General features: G+C 37.0%; 1 protein-coding gene and 1 pseudogene across 13 annotated transcripts in view; one reads left to right on the plus strand and one right to left on the minus strand.

Annotated features, from left to right (window-relative positions):
• The window catches only part of Epb41l2 (erythrocyte membrane protein band 4.1 like 2), a 193,969-nt gene that overhangs the window by 170,840 nt on the left and 6,702 nt on the right, over positions 1-16,427 (plus strand). For all 13 annotated transcript variants that reach the window (XM_047557364.1, XM_047557363.1, XM_047557370.1 and 10 more), the window contains one exon: positions 3,772-3,880. In XM_047557364.1, the coding sequence (XP_047413320.1) occupies positions 3,772-3,879 (108 nt within the window). In that variant the 3' untranslated portion in view covers position 3,880. The remainder of the gene's footprint in view (positions 1-3,771; positions 3,881-16,427) is intronic.
• Positions 1,211-2,154, minus strand: LOC124988419 (transcription initiation factor TFIID subunit 9-like; annotated as a pseudogene).

Below are 16,427 nucleotides of genomic sequence, written 5' to 3' on the forward strand. Positions count from 1 at the left end.
ATTTTATCTGGACTGTAGGAGCAAATAATAGCTACCCAACTTTGAACACAACACTGGGCTTAGGAAAGAGAATTTTGGAGGAAAAAATTGTTGCTTGAGAAGGGCTCTGTATGTGACTGGCGAAAGTGGATTTTCTTCATGCCTACAAAGAAAATGGCTCCTCATTTTTGACCTTTGTAAGCATGATTTCATTTACGTAATTCATAATTTTTAAAATTTCTTGAGGGTTAAATCTTACCTCTGGATTTTAACTGGAGAGTAGAAATTCCTCGGAGATGAGTACTTTTACCTGCTCATCATGGGAAAATGGAAACCAAGTCTCCAGTTTCCCATAGAAGGGTCTATTCTGCTGTCCACTGGGACAGCCTTGAGTTCCCCAGTGTGAAATTAGAGCAGAGCCAATTCTTAACTTTTTCCTTAGAACTCTTGCTCTTGAATTTCTCCTGCATGCTAGGCAAGAGGCCACATTTGTTGGCATAGTGGAAAGTCAACTTGGAATGTCCTCTTAGCAGTTGTCTCTTCTGTCCCACTGAACCTGGGCCTTTGCAGACTTTAGAATGCCACTTTTCCACAGAATTACACTCGGGTTTCATTTTATGTATTTTATTTTGCCTTTTGGACTGTTTTATGAAAACTTAAATCAAGGAACTACTTCCGAAAGACCAATAAGCAGTGTGAGGCATAAGCATCAAAATAATACATTTCTAACTTTTAAATCACAGTGACACTACAGCCTTAACTGATGCTGCAAAGACACATATCTCTTTTGTGTTATGATATAATATATGCTTAAACCTTCTAAAAATAGTGTTCAGATACCCAAATAAAGAGAGTAGAGGCTTAACTTTTTCATGTTTAGTGGTAAAATGGCATAAAGTTTGAGTAAAATTGTCTTCCCATTCATTTGTCACCACAAGCTCCTGATAGATTCACTTTCTTCCTGTGTTGAAGTGATGGAGCTATTTTTATTAATTTATTTTTTCAACAGTCAAATCAATGAACAATTTTATTTTTTTACACATAAAGCTGATAAGAAACCATGACTGGTCCTATTAAAGAAAATCCAACATTTCTGTTGAGAAGAACAGTAACTATTATTTTCTCATTAAATACTATCTAAAACACAACTTGAAAATGTTCAGCATATTTCTTTAATTTCATTACAGTGGATTCAAGACCAAGTATACAGGTTACATGCATCACCAAATTATCAGTCGTTATTGTGGTCATTGTCATCATCATCATCATCATCATCATCTTCTTCTTCACATTTTCTTTTCAGTGCATTTGATGATTCATTGGCAGTATTTTGGGATGATACCCTATTAGTGATAATAAGAATGTTTTTGGAGCCAATTAATGATGGATTAATCAGAACATTCTGAACTGCTGATGTTGTAAGAATTGAGACTTATACAGCAGGGGACTGTGGAGCAGGCATTTGTACTGTAAACCTTTGCCCTGTTAGAGACATTGGAGTCCCTACTTTAGTTGAAACAGATCTGGTTTGTGGGGTTGGTGTGCCTAGTGTGGGAGTACTTGGTCTGCTAATAACTGAACCAACACTTAATTGTGATATTGTTACTCTTCCTGCAGACGTAGATGCTTTTTTGGTAGACTCGAGCCTGAAGTTTAGAGCTGTTAAGCAGTATCTATCAGGAGGCAACTAGGACCTGAATATGGCTTGATCGTTGGCAAAGGGGTTTGATTCCTTTGCCTTATAATATCTAATAAAAAATCTCCTGGGGAGGAGAGGTAAAAGGCTGGTCAGCTCTACTGGATTCCAATCAAACATCATTTGCATCAACAGTAGCTTTCTTAGCATGGCTTGAATAAGTTTTAGCATCATCTAGAATTGTAATCACATTGGAAGGCAAATTCCAATATCTGATTTATAACTTCTGGCTCATGTCCTATAATCCCATATCCTTCAGGATTGGTGCCATCTGTGCATCTTTCAGCATGCTCTTGGGAGAAGCCATCTTGCCAGTGATGAAGCTTCTCAAGCTAAATCACCCACATTAATGTCTTTCACTCCTGATCCTCTTGCAAGTTCTTTGCCTAGTGTCGTTTTTCCAACCCCTGGAGCACCTGGCCTTTTATGACATGTTTCCATTGCGTGATCAGATCCAGAGGCACAATTCTAGTCCACATTTCGATTCACACAGTATGTTCGATGGAGCTATTTTTAAATGAGAAAAGTGGCACTGTTGAAAATTAATGTTGATCATGTAGTAACTTTAATGCCATTAGAACTTTTTTGAGTTCCTTGCTTACATTAAAAGGAATTTTAGTAGTGGAAGGAAGTTTTCCTCTGGGGGAAACAGAAATATCTTGTTGGCAAATCAGAGAGTCCTGCTTTTATGGAAACCTGGTTGTCAGGACACTCTCAGACCCATACCAGGAAGGGATGAACTAAACTGCGGTTACTCTTCAGAGTTTCTTTCTAATAAAATAATTTCTAAATTTGGCAGTATAGTGTGCTAGTTGTCTCATGATCCTTATTGTTGTCATAATAAATTAACATTTTATAGTATTTAATTTCTTCTGCTTACATTATAAAATGAAAGGAATTATGACAAACTTGATTTCAAACATATTTGAAGGTGATTATGGCAATTTTTGCTTTCTCATTACTTTGTTTCATAGCTTTACCATTTTTTAATGAAACGAAGTATAGGGTTTTACTCAGTAACCTCACAACTGACAGAAACAATAATGCAAATAAGAAATGTTGTTTAGGCAGGTGGCAGAGCAAAAGAAAAATTGCACTGCTTTTTTCAAGTGTGTAGTTTCATTATGAGATAAGCTGTTTTCTATCCTAGAAGAATTTTTTTCTTCTTTCAGAATTATTTCCTGGGCTTTGTCATTCTGTGTTTTGTTTTCTTTTACTTTCTTCCCAGAACCTCTTTTTGAGTAAAATTAGCATAATTAAGAAAAAAAATTACCCTTCTGAAAAATAGGATGTTTCCACATTGACACAACTTTTTTATACAATTTGCTTTCTGATAAATGTAAAGAAACTCTGCTTTCTCACTGACTAGTTAAGGAAGAGACCATGAGCCACTGGAGTCAGCATCCCCAGTCCTCTGCCTTCCCTGCCACTCACTAGCTGCTTGACCTTGAAAAAGACCCCATTAATCTTCAGGCCTTAAGATTTTTCAGCTATAAAACAGGGACCTGCCCTTGCATATCTAAAGATGAGTCTCTGTTCTTTAGCTTTACTGATTGCATGTGATTAACTTTCTAGATATTTTCCCTGCAACATCTTAGTTCAGTGAACATTGTAGTTCATAGGTGTCTGAGAGGGCCAAGAAAAGCAGACCTGGTTCCATATCTTGGAGTTTCTAATAATTATCACTGAAGTGTATAGATCAGGCACTATTCTAACTGCTTGGTGTCATTTCTTAAATTCATACAACAAACCTCAAAATAATCTTTACAACCTTAGCATTATTCTCAGGTTTCAGGTGAAAATACAAAGGCCTAGAAGAAGAATCATTTTCTCCAAATCTCCCAGTACAGGCCTGGGAATCAGATAACATATTTCTCCTACACATCTCATTAGACAATGGACTAGAGGAATGGGAAGTTTGGAAATATGAGAAGCAGTCTCTAAAATGAACAATGATCTCAGTTTGAATCTTCCTGCTTCTCTAAAGAAATAAGACCATTTTAGCTTGCCCTGCAGTTCCAGTTGATGAACGTGCTTGAGTTTTGTCAATATGAGGTGGAACCACTCATGGCTGTTTTGTCTTCTGACCTTGGCAGGCATTGGCTCAGGCAATCAGGGAAGCCAAGGAGCAGCACCCTGACATGTCGGTCACAAGAGTGGTAGTGCATAAAGAAACAGAGCTGGCAGAGGAAGGGGAAGAATAAGGTAAGAGAGCCTGCTTTGCTTGTGAACTTTCTTGTGAATTTTGTGATCCTGCAAAATGTAGTTTTGTATCATTGTATCTCCTTCCTATACTGTTGGGAGAAATCCTAGTTCTTGGCTGGCAGCAGTTAATGTCTCAAGTGTGTAAACTTGCAAAGAGGAGCATTCCACTTCTCCTACCTAGGAGAGTAAACAACTGCCCCAAGTTGACCTAGTGTTACCAAGGGAACCTGTATAGGGGCCTGGTGGTCTGATCCCCCGTGGCACATTGTGATTGGGCAAGAAACCTATAAAATGTATACCTGTTCATGCGATAAACGAGTTTGTAGGCTGCTTACCGCAAGCCTGCTTCTACCCAACTCCCGGACTCTGGGGTCTTGACTCCGTGGCCCTTAACTTGCGCATGAGCTAGCCTGGCACCCCTATGCTATACCGTATGTGACTTTTCAGATTCTTACTAATCCCCAGGTGCATCTGCTTAGGTACCTCTAATTATAAAGTCTGTTCTACCTGTGGTTATGGTATGTAGTGTCAATAACTATGATTTATTTAGTGTCTACAAAAATTGATATTCATGTATTGCTTAATTAAGTGTGTTAGTATAAGTTATACTAATTAATGTTCACAATGACCCTTTGGGGAAGGTGCTCCTGCTGCTGCTGCTGTTGTTGTTGTTATTATTATTGGTGCTGGGGACTAAACCCAGAGATGCTCAACCACTGAGCCCCATCCCCAGGCCATTTTTAATTTTTTTATTTTAAGACAGGACCTCACTAATTTGTTTAGGACTTTGCTAAGTTGCCGAGGCTGACTTTGAACTTGCAATCCTCCTGCCTCGGCCTGCCAAGTCACTGGCGGGTACCACGGTTCCCAGCACCCTTTTTAAAAATGAGATATTTTTATTATAGGAGGGGTGATGGAGAGATGAGTTAAATCTTTTAAATCTAGACATTAATAATTGTATAATAGAGAATGAACCATAAAAAAAAAATTGAAAACTTTGGTTGAATCAACAAAAACAAAAGTTAAGGATAAATGATAAAGCTTAGTATGCCTGGAATAGAAAGTCAATATCCTGAATGTATTAAGAACTTTATTAAGAAAATTTAAACACTTTAGTAGAAAAATGGGCAGAGAATTAAGCAAGTTAACTGTAAAAACTAAGTGAACAGTAATCAAACTGTCTAGCCTCGCTATTGCTTAAATCAGTACAAATTAAAAATTCAGTGAACCAGTTTTCACTTACACATTTGGCATAAGTTATGTTTTTAGCCAGTGTTGGGAAGGTGGTAGGAGATAAGTATATGTTGTTGTAGAAGTTAATAGTATTTTCTGTAGGAAGGTTTGGCAAAATATAACTTAAATATTTTTATTAATGCCTATCTTTAAACTATTTTTAAGGATTTATCTTAAATGATAAGATATTTACAAAGTTTTACCTACAAGTATATTTATTACATTTTTGTATGTACTAGCAAAAGATTTTCAACCACCTAGCTGCGTGTGGTGGCACATGCCTATAATCCCAGTAACTTGGGAAGCTGAGGCAGGTGGATTGTCAGTTTGAGGCCAGCATGGGCAACTTGGACCCTTCTTAAAATGAAAAATAAAAGGGATGGGGATATAGCTTAGGGTTAAAGCACCCCTGGGTTCAATCCCTAGTCTCAAGGGTAGGGTTGGGGGTTCTTCAGCAATCTAGATGGACAATAATAGGAGATTAGTTAGTATGTTATCCTGCTTCCATGTGATAACTAAGAAATTCTCAATGCAATGAGTAAATGTTCATAATTATCCATTACGGTTTTGAAATGCAGGTTTTATCACACAGCAGAGTAAATTACTTTAAAAAAATAACCTGTACATTTATCAGTTATCACAAAACCCCACAAGAATAGCTGGGTCATAAAGCACACATTTTCTATCTCGCACTGCAAGACAAGGGAGTGAGGGTTCCTACCATTTCACAGCTTCCCCTCTGAGCTTCCCTTCTGAGTTTTAATTTTTGCCAGTCTGGTGAATACAGAATGATATATAACGGTGATGGTGATTTTCATTTTCCTTATTAATATCTTTTCCAATGGTTATTGACCATTCATATTTTTTTCTATGACAACACAAAGAATGAGAAAATTCAAAACATTTCTGTGAAATGCTTATTCACCTTTTTGTCTTGCTTTATCTTTCTTTCATTTATTGGTTCTTGATAGATTCTAGATATTAATTCTTTGCCAATTTTATGTGTTACAAGTATCTTCAGGTTTGTGGTGTGTCTTTCATTATCAGTATAGTTGAATATAGTTAATACAGTTGAATTTATCAAGTTTTCCTTTTTTGAATTATGTCCTCCCCGTTTCCCTCATGGTACTAGGGATTGAACCCAGGGCCTTGTGCAAGTGCTCTACCACTGAACTGTATCCCCAGCCCCATGAACTATGTTTTTTTCTATACTCTGAGGTACCAAAAATATTTTCCTTCTAGAAATTTTTAACATTTTTGGTATATCAGTCCTTACTCATCTGAAATTACTTTTTTTCGTATATCAAAAAACAGTGACCTATTTGTGGAATAAGTGGGCACCATTCTGGCACTGTTCATTGAAGAGTCCATCCTTTCCCCCTCTAATCTGCAGTGTCATATCTCAAGTCCTTTATATGTGAGGGTATGAGTCTGTTATTTCCATTGACCTATGTATTTGTCTCTGTACCAGTGCCATATGTCTTAATTACTCTGGAATTACATAATGAGTCTTGATATCTGGTAGTGTATGTCCCTCACCTTTGTTCTTTTTCTTCATTTTCTGTTCTTTCTGTTTTCATGTAATTTCAAAATCAAATCACTAGGTTCTAAGGGGTTAAATCCTGTTTTGTTTGCAGTACCGAGGATCAAACCCAGAGCCTTACACATGCTAGACAGTGCTCCACCACTGAGGTATATCCCTAGCCCTGTGGCATTTTAATCTCAATTTCATCCATTCTAGAGTAGACAGAGTGAATTGTAATTAAATCATCTTTTCCATGAATATAAAATAACTCCACTTATATGTGTCTTTTTAAATATCTTTCAATTAAAGTATATAGTTTTCTAACTAATTGCAGTCACAAATTTTTTTCTAGCTATTGCTAGTAAAAAGAGAGAAAATTAACTTTTTTTATATTGATCTTATATCTAGCAACTTTATTCTTTATATTTTAAATACAGTTTTCCACACAGATTATATAATGGACTTATAAGGAAAACATTTAAAATTTTAGTGAAAATATAACATTCAGTCACCTGAATGATTGTACTGTTAATCTAAAAGCCGTTTTGGGGTTTTTTTTTTTTTTTTTTTGAGATGTATTTGATTTTATATGTGTAAGACTGAGCATTCTTACCTAGGAGTCATAAGACTGAGTTCCACATTTTAGTCTCACTAGATATCAAACTTAGATGACACTGGGCAAGTCAGTGAAATAGTTAAAGTACCTTTGTTAACTATGGTACTTTTTAAAGGATATAGTAACATAAGGAGAGAAGTGAGGGTTATACAAATGTAATGTGAGAACAGTGGCTATTTTTTCTCTAAATGTTATGAATCAGTTACTTATTTTTTAAATCAGGAATATAAGACAAAAATGAGTGACACTGAAAACATTACTAATACCCTCATCTTCATTTGCGCATTTTAATAAACATTTAAGTGAGTTTCTTATATTGGTTATCTCTAGTGCCTTATATTTATTCTTGCAATGAACATACACACTCACACACAGCTTTTGAAGTTTACTTGTCTCAGAGTCTCTTTTTTATGAGATTCCTTAATGAACGGATTTAGGAAATGAAAGAGTAAATTCACATATAAGGCAAGAAAACTAAATTGGAAAGCTTTCCAAAAGTTATTTAACAAGTACCCAGATCTGCTAGGATGGGCCTGGGTGTTGAGGACTCAGTGGCAGACAAAACAAAGGTCAACCCCTTCCTGGATGAAGATGTCACCGGAAGCGCGGTATGGATGTCAACAAGTAAACAAAATATACTTGCAAATTTGATAAGTGCTCTGAAGGAAATAAAGTGCTATGAAAGAACAAAATAGGGGATTCAAACTACCAAACTATTGTGAGTTCAACCTGTTACTCGAGAAACAGGTTTGAGTTTGGTGCCTGAAGAATGATTAGGAATCGCCTCCATGGCTCAAAATCATCTTGGTTCTCTACCTCCTAATCACTGCGGCTTACTCTGATAAATTTTCCTTTGCTGGTGACCGTCAGAGCTAAGAAGTGTTTTTCTTGCTTCAGCTACCCTCTGCAGCAGGCAGACCAAGCAAAGAGCAGGACCAGGACAATGTCTAAAAGTCAGACAAGAATAACTATTTGTGATATATCTGTTCTTTCCCTTTTTCAGGCAGTTAAAGCTCCCCTCCTGACCTGACCTTGCCCTTTGGAGTAACTCTGATCTTTTGATCAGGCATTGAAAGTGGGGGAAAGGGAGCAAATAGAAAGCTGGTCAAGGAACAGGCTGCAGAGGGCAAGCCTCAGTCTGAGTCTGCCTTTCTCAGCTGGTGGTGGGCAATTATGAGGCAGTGAGGAACTTGATGCAAACTCTGTTTAGAAAGAAAGAAGGAAGACACACTTCATATAAGTGTTCATTTAGTCTTTGTGACTTTTTAAGTCCTTTCAAGGACTATTCCCTCCTGCCAGTGTATCCTAACTGTATATTTATTTGTGGACCCTCAAATGGAGACAAAATATTACCAATATTATGGAATGATATTCTCAAATAGTCCTGATCAGGAGGGAGAAAGAGTCCAGGTTTTGTCATGTGGCCTTTTGGTCTCAGAAAGAATGAACCACAGGAGGGGAGGGAGCTCATGACTCTGCTTTAGCTGGCCTCATTAGGGTTTTGAACCCAGACTTGAGAGGAGCCTCTTGACTCCTGGAGCAACCACTGATGTAGGACAAAAAGTGAACAGAGCCCCTCCTCATGTGAGAGCAGTGTGCAGACAAAAGGTGAAACGGTGGAGGAGTGGCTCCTCGGGCAGTTCACTTGTTTTATTCATTCATTTTTTCATTATGCAGATAGGTATAATGGAATGCCCATTGGTATCATCTACTATTTTATCATGGAAATATCAAATGAAATAAGGTCTCTGCTCAAGGACAGTAAATCAGTGGTAGCAGAGTAGTTTCAAGTTTTGTAATATATGTTTTGAACTTCTTATGGGAACAAAAGTAGAGGTCTCTAAATCAGAATAGGGTGTCAGAGATGTCGTCTCACCTAAGTTAGCTCTGTGAAGAACGGATTGCAGGAGGCCATTCCAGGCTGTTCAGGAACATTGAACCTATCCACTAGGACAACACAATATCATTGTAGCTGGATTTCAGGGCACTATAGAGGGAGGTGGAGGTGAAGGGAGTGGGGAAGGCAGAGAATCACACATCACACTCAGTGTCTGACTTGGGCAAAGGAATTAATGGTGACTTTTGTAATTTGAATCATGGAATACATGAATTTTGTTTTTCATCTATTATGTGTAGTATAGTCAATTCTATTTGCTTATTAGCTGTCTTAACACAAAGGTGATTTTTTTTTTTTTTCTCTGTACTGTGAAAGAGACCAGCTCTCGCAGGATTTTGGAGAAAGCTTAAAAACCAATTTGTAAGGACCCATCACACACACACAGTTTGATTGATAAACTTATTGGATAGTCTGAGTGTTAGGGAGGGAACAGCAGAGCAGGTTTTCTGAACTGAAATGGACTTCTGCTTCTGTGATCTGGGTGAGTACTCCGCTGTGCTTCAGTGTTGTCACCTGTAAACTGGGGATGGTAACAGCATTTATAGAAGGGTTTGCTTCCATGGCAGGTTGTAAGACTTTTTGGTAATTGATAGAGTCAGCCATGAAACCTGTTTACTCTCTTTTTTTTTTTTTTTTAAATAAATTAACACATTTAATCCTCACAACAGCCATGGGAAGTAGGTACATTTTTTTAAAAATACTTTTTTAGATGTTGATAGACCTTTATTTTTATTCATTTATTTATATGTGGTGCTGAGAATCGAACCCAGTGCCTCACACATGCTAGGCAAGCACTCTACCACTGAGCCACAACCCCAGCCCTGAAACCTATTTTTTCTTAATAATAGTCAAATAAAAAGGAAGTGTCAACCCAAGAGGTGATTAGGTTTGAGGTGCATGTGTGGCCTCTTAAGTGGGGAGGTCCAAGGGGGCACAGGAGCTGGAGGGCACAACGAGCTGCTGAGCAGTCACCAGAGCTGCCTGTCGTGTACTCATGAGCCTTCAACTTGACAGGTGTTATCTGGGACTGCCTCAGAGTTGAAGTCGGGGAAACAGGAGGTAGAGGGGGACAAGCAGAAGGTAGGAAAATGGAGGTCATGAAAACTGTCAGGAGAGAAGCCCCGAGAGGAAAGAGTAATCAAGTATTAAACAGCACAGAAATCAGAGATGAGCCTGGTTTTTGGATTGGTACTACAGAAGTGCAGCACAGTAGTGAGGGAGCCCTTTATTGGACTGAGAAGTGGGGATGTTACCAGCAGAGGGACTTTTCCTCCTGTGTTAGCTCTCTCTGTGCCCATCTGAGAAGTCAGCATTAGGTTTCAAGGAGCTGGTAGAGTTGGTCCTGAGATTACCAAAAACTTGGTCACTCGCATTCTTAGGTATACTCTGAGCCCCAGTCCACAACCCACAATAGAAAACTCTAAATTTGTAGTGTCGCTTTCTACATTATTGTGCTCACACATGAACATTCATTTTCAAAACAAAACAATGTTTCATAGCAATGTTTCATAGTAGTCAGGGTGACATTCAGGGTCTCAAAACATGAACTCAAAAAATCCAAACCGGGAATTGGCATTAGCTTGTTGGCTGAATTGCTCTCCAGCTGATCACAAGCTCCTTTATACAAGTGGGCCTTGATGAGTATCACCTGTCCTTTTAAAGAGACGTGAAGACTTATTAACTTCCAGGTGAATGTTTTCAGTTCAGGAGCGAGGAGTTTTTCAGGCGTATCAAATATTTTGCATTTTATTTTATCCTATTTTCTTAGTTGTGCTAGTCTTTTATCTAAAATTAGCATCTAATTTCAGTTTAGTTTTCAGTGTAACTTAATTGCACCCAAAATGAAGACGTCTACGTTGAAATAAAAAGCAAGTTTGGGTTTAGTGAGTTTTAGGCACAACCATTTTCACTCCGGAATGCTGTGGGATATTCTAATTTAACATTTATAAATCTGGCAGGTGTTTTTCCAAGAGTTAGTTGTAGTATATTTAAACTTCCAGCAGAAGAGATGTGAAATGCTGCTGCTGTTGGGCATACAGCAACCCGGTACTCACTTGTTTCCCACCATTTGCTCTTGGACATAATCATTTTTCACTTTTTTCCAATGAAACCATATTTACTGTTTTTTTTTTTTTTTTCCCCTGGCAATACAAGAGAGGTTATAATTTTTTCAAAGGGAGAGAGAGAGACAGTAGAAAGTCTTAGCGACCCATAGGTCCCTGCTCCCAGAGGTAGATAATCCCTTTTCATGTGTGTATGTGTATGTAATTAGTAATTAGGTATCCTACTTTTTTGCTTCACTTAACTCTGCATTGGAGATATTATTCCTGGTTATTAGTGCATCTTTTTTTTTTTTTTTCCTTAATGGCTATTGAATGGATGCACAACAAGTTTACTGAAATAAGCTCTATTAGTGGGCATTTAAATTATCCTTCTTTTCATAGTTATACACACAGTGTAAAGATTATACCTGTGTATATGTTTTTTATATTAATTTCATTGTTTCTCCAGGAAAAATATCTTTAAAAAATTCGAGTTGGTAGGCCACCAAGAGTTTTTGACATATTGCCAAACTGCCCTCTAAAGATTCTGCAACATAGACTCATACCAACAGTTGATGAGCATGTTTCCCTACATGCTTGCCAGCACTAAATAGTGTAAGACATTTAAAAAAATCATTACCATACTAATTGGAAAAGAGAGCATGTTTCCCCCTATTTTTTACTTGAGAGGAAAGAACATTTTCTGTTGCATTTTTTTTTCATTGCTAGTAAGGTTGGAATACAGGTACTCACATATGTGGTATACATGCACATATATATATCTATATATATATATATATATACACATATATATATATAAAATTTATATTTCTTTGAATTGCCAGTTTGTGTCCTTCTGTCCAGTTTTCTATTGAGGGGCTTATTATCTTTGTTCTTTTATATATTTGTTAGCGTTATTAAACCCTTAGTCACAAATTTTGCATTTACACTGTCCCCCATTCTTATTGAGGATTAAAAAATGGCACCAAAAAGTGGAGAGAGGGACAAGACAAAATCGACAAATTGGAGATATGTTGACCATATCCAGAGTTTTGTCATGTGTGCATGTGTTTTCTTTTGTCCCAACAATGCGTTTTAGAATTTTAATTATTAATACTTTTTTTAAAATTGGAAAATATCCAGCAATCTTGGAAAATCTGAAGTTCTGAAACACTGAACTGGCTTTCCCTTATGGCTGCAATGTGACGCTGAGTAAGAGCTGCCCCTTTTAGACTGGGACGTGCTTTCTATGCCCCCATAGTTCTATCATCCCTTCAGATTGGGGTCCTTGGTTCCTAGTCTCCCTACTCATATTACCTACCTGGCCATCCAGGTATAAAATTTATGTATAGGTGTCTTTGTCTGAAAAATTTTTCTGTTGGGTATTCTACAATTTTTTTAAATTAGGAGGGAATTTTGCCACGCCAGCAAACTATGTTTGTGTGTGTGGATAAGATAATCCTTTCCATATCAGGATTATATTTATTTTAAAAATCGCCTTGACCCTTTTGCGCATCAAAATGGTTCAGTTAACATTAAGCAAATAGGACTGTAGTCACTCTCTGTCCAGTACAGTAGCCAGTACCCACTTGCCATGTGGCTAGTCCAAATTGAGATGTGTCTTACGTGTAAAATACATATAAATTTAAAGATGTAAGAAGAACATAAGCTATCTCTAATTTTTAATTATTTGTTGAAATAATTTGGATATATTAGGTTATATAGACCATATTAAAACAAAATATACATGTTTCATTTTAAAATTTGGCTTCTGGAAAATTTTTGATGCATACGTGACTTACATTAGAGGCTCATTGTTTATTTCTCTTAGGAGAGAGAGAAGAAAGACTGACAGCATGTAGTAGTGTCTTGTATATTTAACTTCATGAGGGAAGTGATATTTCTCATGCTTCCTCAGATAATGAGAAAATTGAGTCTAAGAAATGAATTGATTCCTGTAACCTTCCTATTTAAGAAAAAGCAAAACAAAACTTTGTTGAGTTCTGTTCATCTATGCTTCAAAGGTGCTCTGCTTAAAGATAGAGGTATTGTTACCGAGTATTCCGAAGCTTCTATTGATGCTCAGAGAACTGTTTTTCATCGCTATCCACTACTTATGAACCTAACCTTGACAAAAACTTAACCAGAATAAAGTGTGGAATGTGACCTTACACAGTCCACTTGTTATTTAAAAGAAGCTTAAGATTTTGTAGAATGCTTTCATATTGACTTCCCACAAGATTTGACCAAGGAGAGTGAACTTACTAGTTTGGGGGGCCAAATACTCACCAATCTTAGAAGTCTTCATCAAAACAAGAGATTTGGGAGAACCAGTGTTTTTTTTGTTTGTTTTGTTTTGTTTTGTTTTGTTTTAATTAAGTAACAGTTCTCCTGGAATAACAAAGATACAGCTAATCAACAACAACAACAAAAAAAACAAAAACAAAAAAAAAGGAAAAATGAACCCAGTATTTTTCCATTTAAATAAGAAAATTGGCAAATGAAAAGCAGTATTGAAAATGGGGATCCGTGCTTTCTTCCTAACAAAATAATGCAATTTTTTTTTCTCCTCTCCAAACCTCTATTCTTTAGTGTTACATTAAAAATTGGTCCCTGTAACTCTAACTCTTGGATTCATTAACACATATTGTGAACCTCTTCTGTTAAGGCACTATGATAGTTGAGTGTGAAAGAGAAAGGTATTGGAATGTGCATACAAATAACATTTAGGGTAAAAGTGTTTGAAGAGGAACCTAGATAAAGGTCAGTAACAGTCATTAAAAGAAACTTTCTGATAGGCAGACCAGGAAAACCCTCCCCAAAAATGTAGCAGAAAAGCTCCTCTGCTTAGCAGTGGTTAGGAGGATCTGGATGGATGGAGACTGGGCAGAGAGGAAAAAGGTATGGAAAAACAATGGGCTGAATAATGGGAAGAACAGATCCTGCATTCTGGCTGTAGCAAGTGGCAAGTCGCAGGCGTTACTTTCCAAGCCAGTACTTTAGTAAAACAATGCTTTGTAGTGGACTTTGCATAGAACACTTGGATGATATAGGTGTAGCATTTTTACCACTGTTCTTCAGTAATATGAATTTGCCATTAGTGTGCAGAATTTATTGAAATGTTGCTAGATTATATGTAAGGAAACCATTAGAATGGTTCATGAAATTATTAATGGGGAAACTGAACTGGATACCTGATTGAATTTAGTTTAGGAGCAAAATCAGAAATGAGATATCATATATAAAAATGTGTAAATAATAATGTAATAACAATTAGAGAGCACCTACTCTGCTTGGCTATGTTGAGAACTTTGTCGTTTATCATCTTAGTTCCTAGTGTCATCTGTAATAAACAAGGATCCCAAGACCTAGAAAGCCTAGAAAAGTCCTTTTTCCAAGCCACATTGCGAGTGGCAATGCCAAAAGCAACCCTCAGTCTGATTCTGCACTACACATGGCTTTGTAGAAGGATTCATTGTGGGAATCTGTCAAATAAACTTGATTAATTTTAGAAAAATGTATTTTGAATAGAAAATGTTTGAGATTGCAGGTTTACTATAAAACTAAATGAACCAGTAAAGTAATATTTTATAAAATAGTCATGTTTAAAATTAGGTAGGAGAAAGTTTTATTTCTGGTTTTCCTACATGTCAGGAAATAGAAGAAGAAAAGCAGTGAATTTAAATATAAATGAAAAAGTTTAATCTCCAAACTTGACTCACCCTTTTGCTTGTAACTTCTGCTCTTAAAGGTAGAATTGTTGACGTTTTTATTAGGATATTCTAAAATTCTAGCATGGTAGTAATTCTTTAAGTAGATTGACTTGAATATATCAAGCATGAAGTTTCTAACATTAAAATTAGTGTGAATTTTAAAGATAAACCATGTGATTGAACTGACGAGCTTATTGACAACTTATGCTTCAAAGATAAAGGAGTGAAACTGACTTAAAAGCAAAAATGAGGCTTGGACCAAGCAGTTTGGAGGGTAGGCAGGTAGATGCTTCTAAAAACCTGAGAGGTACAGCTCTATAAAAGACAAATGCTTGCTTTAATTGGGGAGGTGAGATGGGGGAAGATTGGAGAAACATAGAAATTGAGTCTCCTGAAAGCAAATATGCTTAACTTTGTGGATTCCAGGAAAAAAAAAAAAAAATTTGTGGGAGGGGCACTGGGAATTGAACTCAGGAGCACTCAACCACTGAACCACATCCCCAGCCCTATTTTGTATATTATTTAGAGACATGATCTCACGGAGTTACTTAGCATCTCGCTTTTGCTGAGGCTAGCTTTGAACTCTCTAACCTCCTGCCCCAGCCTCCCGAGCCACTGGGATTACAGGCATGTGCCACTGCACCCGGCTCCCAGAAGACTTTTAATGGAGTTTTTGTCTTTGAGGTCAAATTGTGTTATTGTGTCTGCCATTGAATGTAATATAACATAGTTCATTCAGAGAAAGCAGGACTCAGGAGGGCCACTCCACTCCTGAAAGGCCTAAATAGGAAGCACAGGCCTCAGAGGGCCTCATGAGAAGATGGGACTCCCAACAGTATTGATATGTTCTCTTAAACCAGGAGAAGCAGGAGTATTTTGCTGACTCTCTTGTGGAACAGGTGCAGAGCTTCATTTTAGAGAAAAGGAAAAGGGCACTAGATGTAAATTTCCCCTCTATTTAGGACATACACAGATCTCTCTGAAAGAAGAAAATAGCAATAGCATAGGGATAGCAGATTTCTGATGCAAGCGGCTCTCAAAGTAATTTTCTTGGAACTACTTTAAACTCCTAAAAATTATTGGAAATCTCAAAGAGCTTTTATGTGAATTACCTTTATTGAAATTTCACATATTATAAATCAAAACTGAGAGGCTTAAACATTTTTTAAGTTAAAAAAAATCACTAAGTGAAAGAAGCATGTCTGAAAAGCCTGAGTTGTATTATATGATTTCAACTATATGACATCCTGGAAAAGGCAAAGAGATTGAGACAGTAAAATGATCAGTGGTCGCCGCTGATCTCATCAGAAGAGTTTTTAAATATTGGGGTTCTATCGAGCTCTTGTGTTGGTCAGACCCTCATTTTCCAAAATTCTAAATCTTTGTCTGAAATTTATCATTGGCAAGCAATACTGTCAGTTGTTTTCCCTGAAGTGACAAGCACTTCATTTACAAGAAAATGTCTGCCAAGTATCAAATTGAATAACATGGTTTGCCCATAATTCTCTCAGGTAAAGAGAA

The sequence above is a fragment of the Sciurus carolinensis genome, chromosome 7, assembly GCF_902686445.1.
Source record: "Sciurus carolinensis chromosome 7, mSciCar1.2, whole genome shotgun sequence".
Taxonomy (NCBI): Eukaryota; Metazoa; Chordata; class Mammalia; order Rodentia; family Sciuridae; genus Sciurus; species Sciurus carolinensis.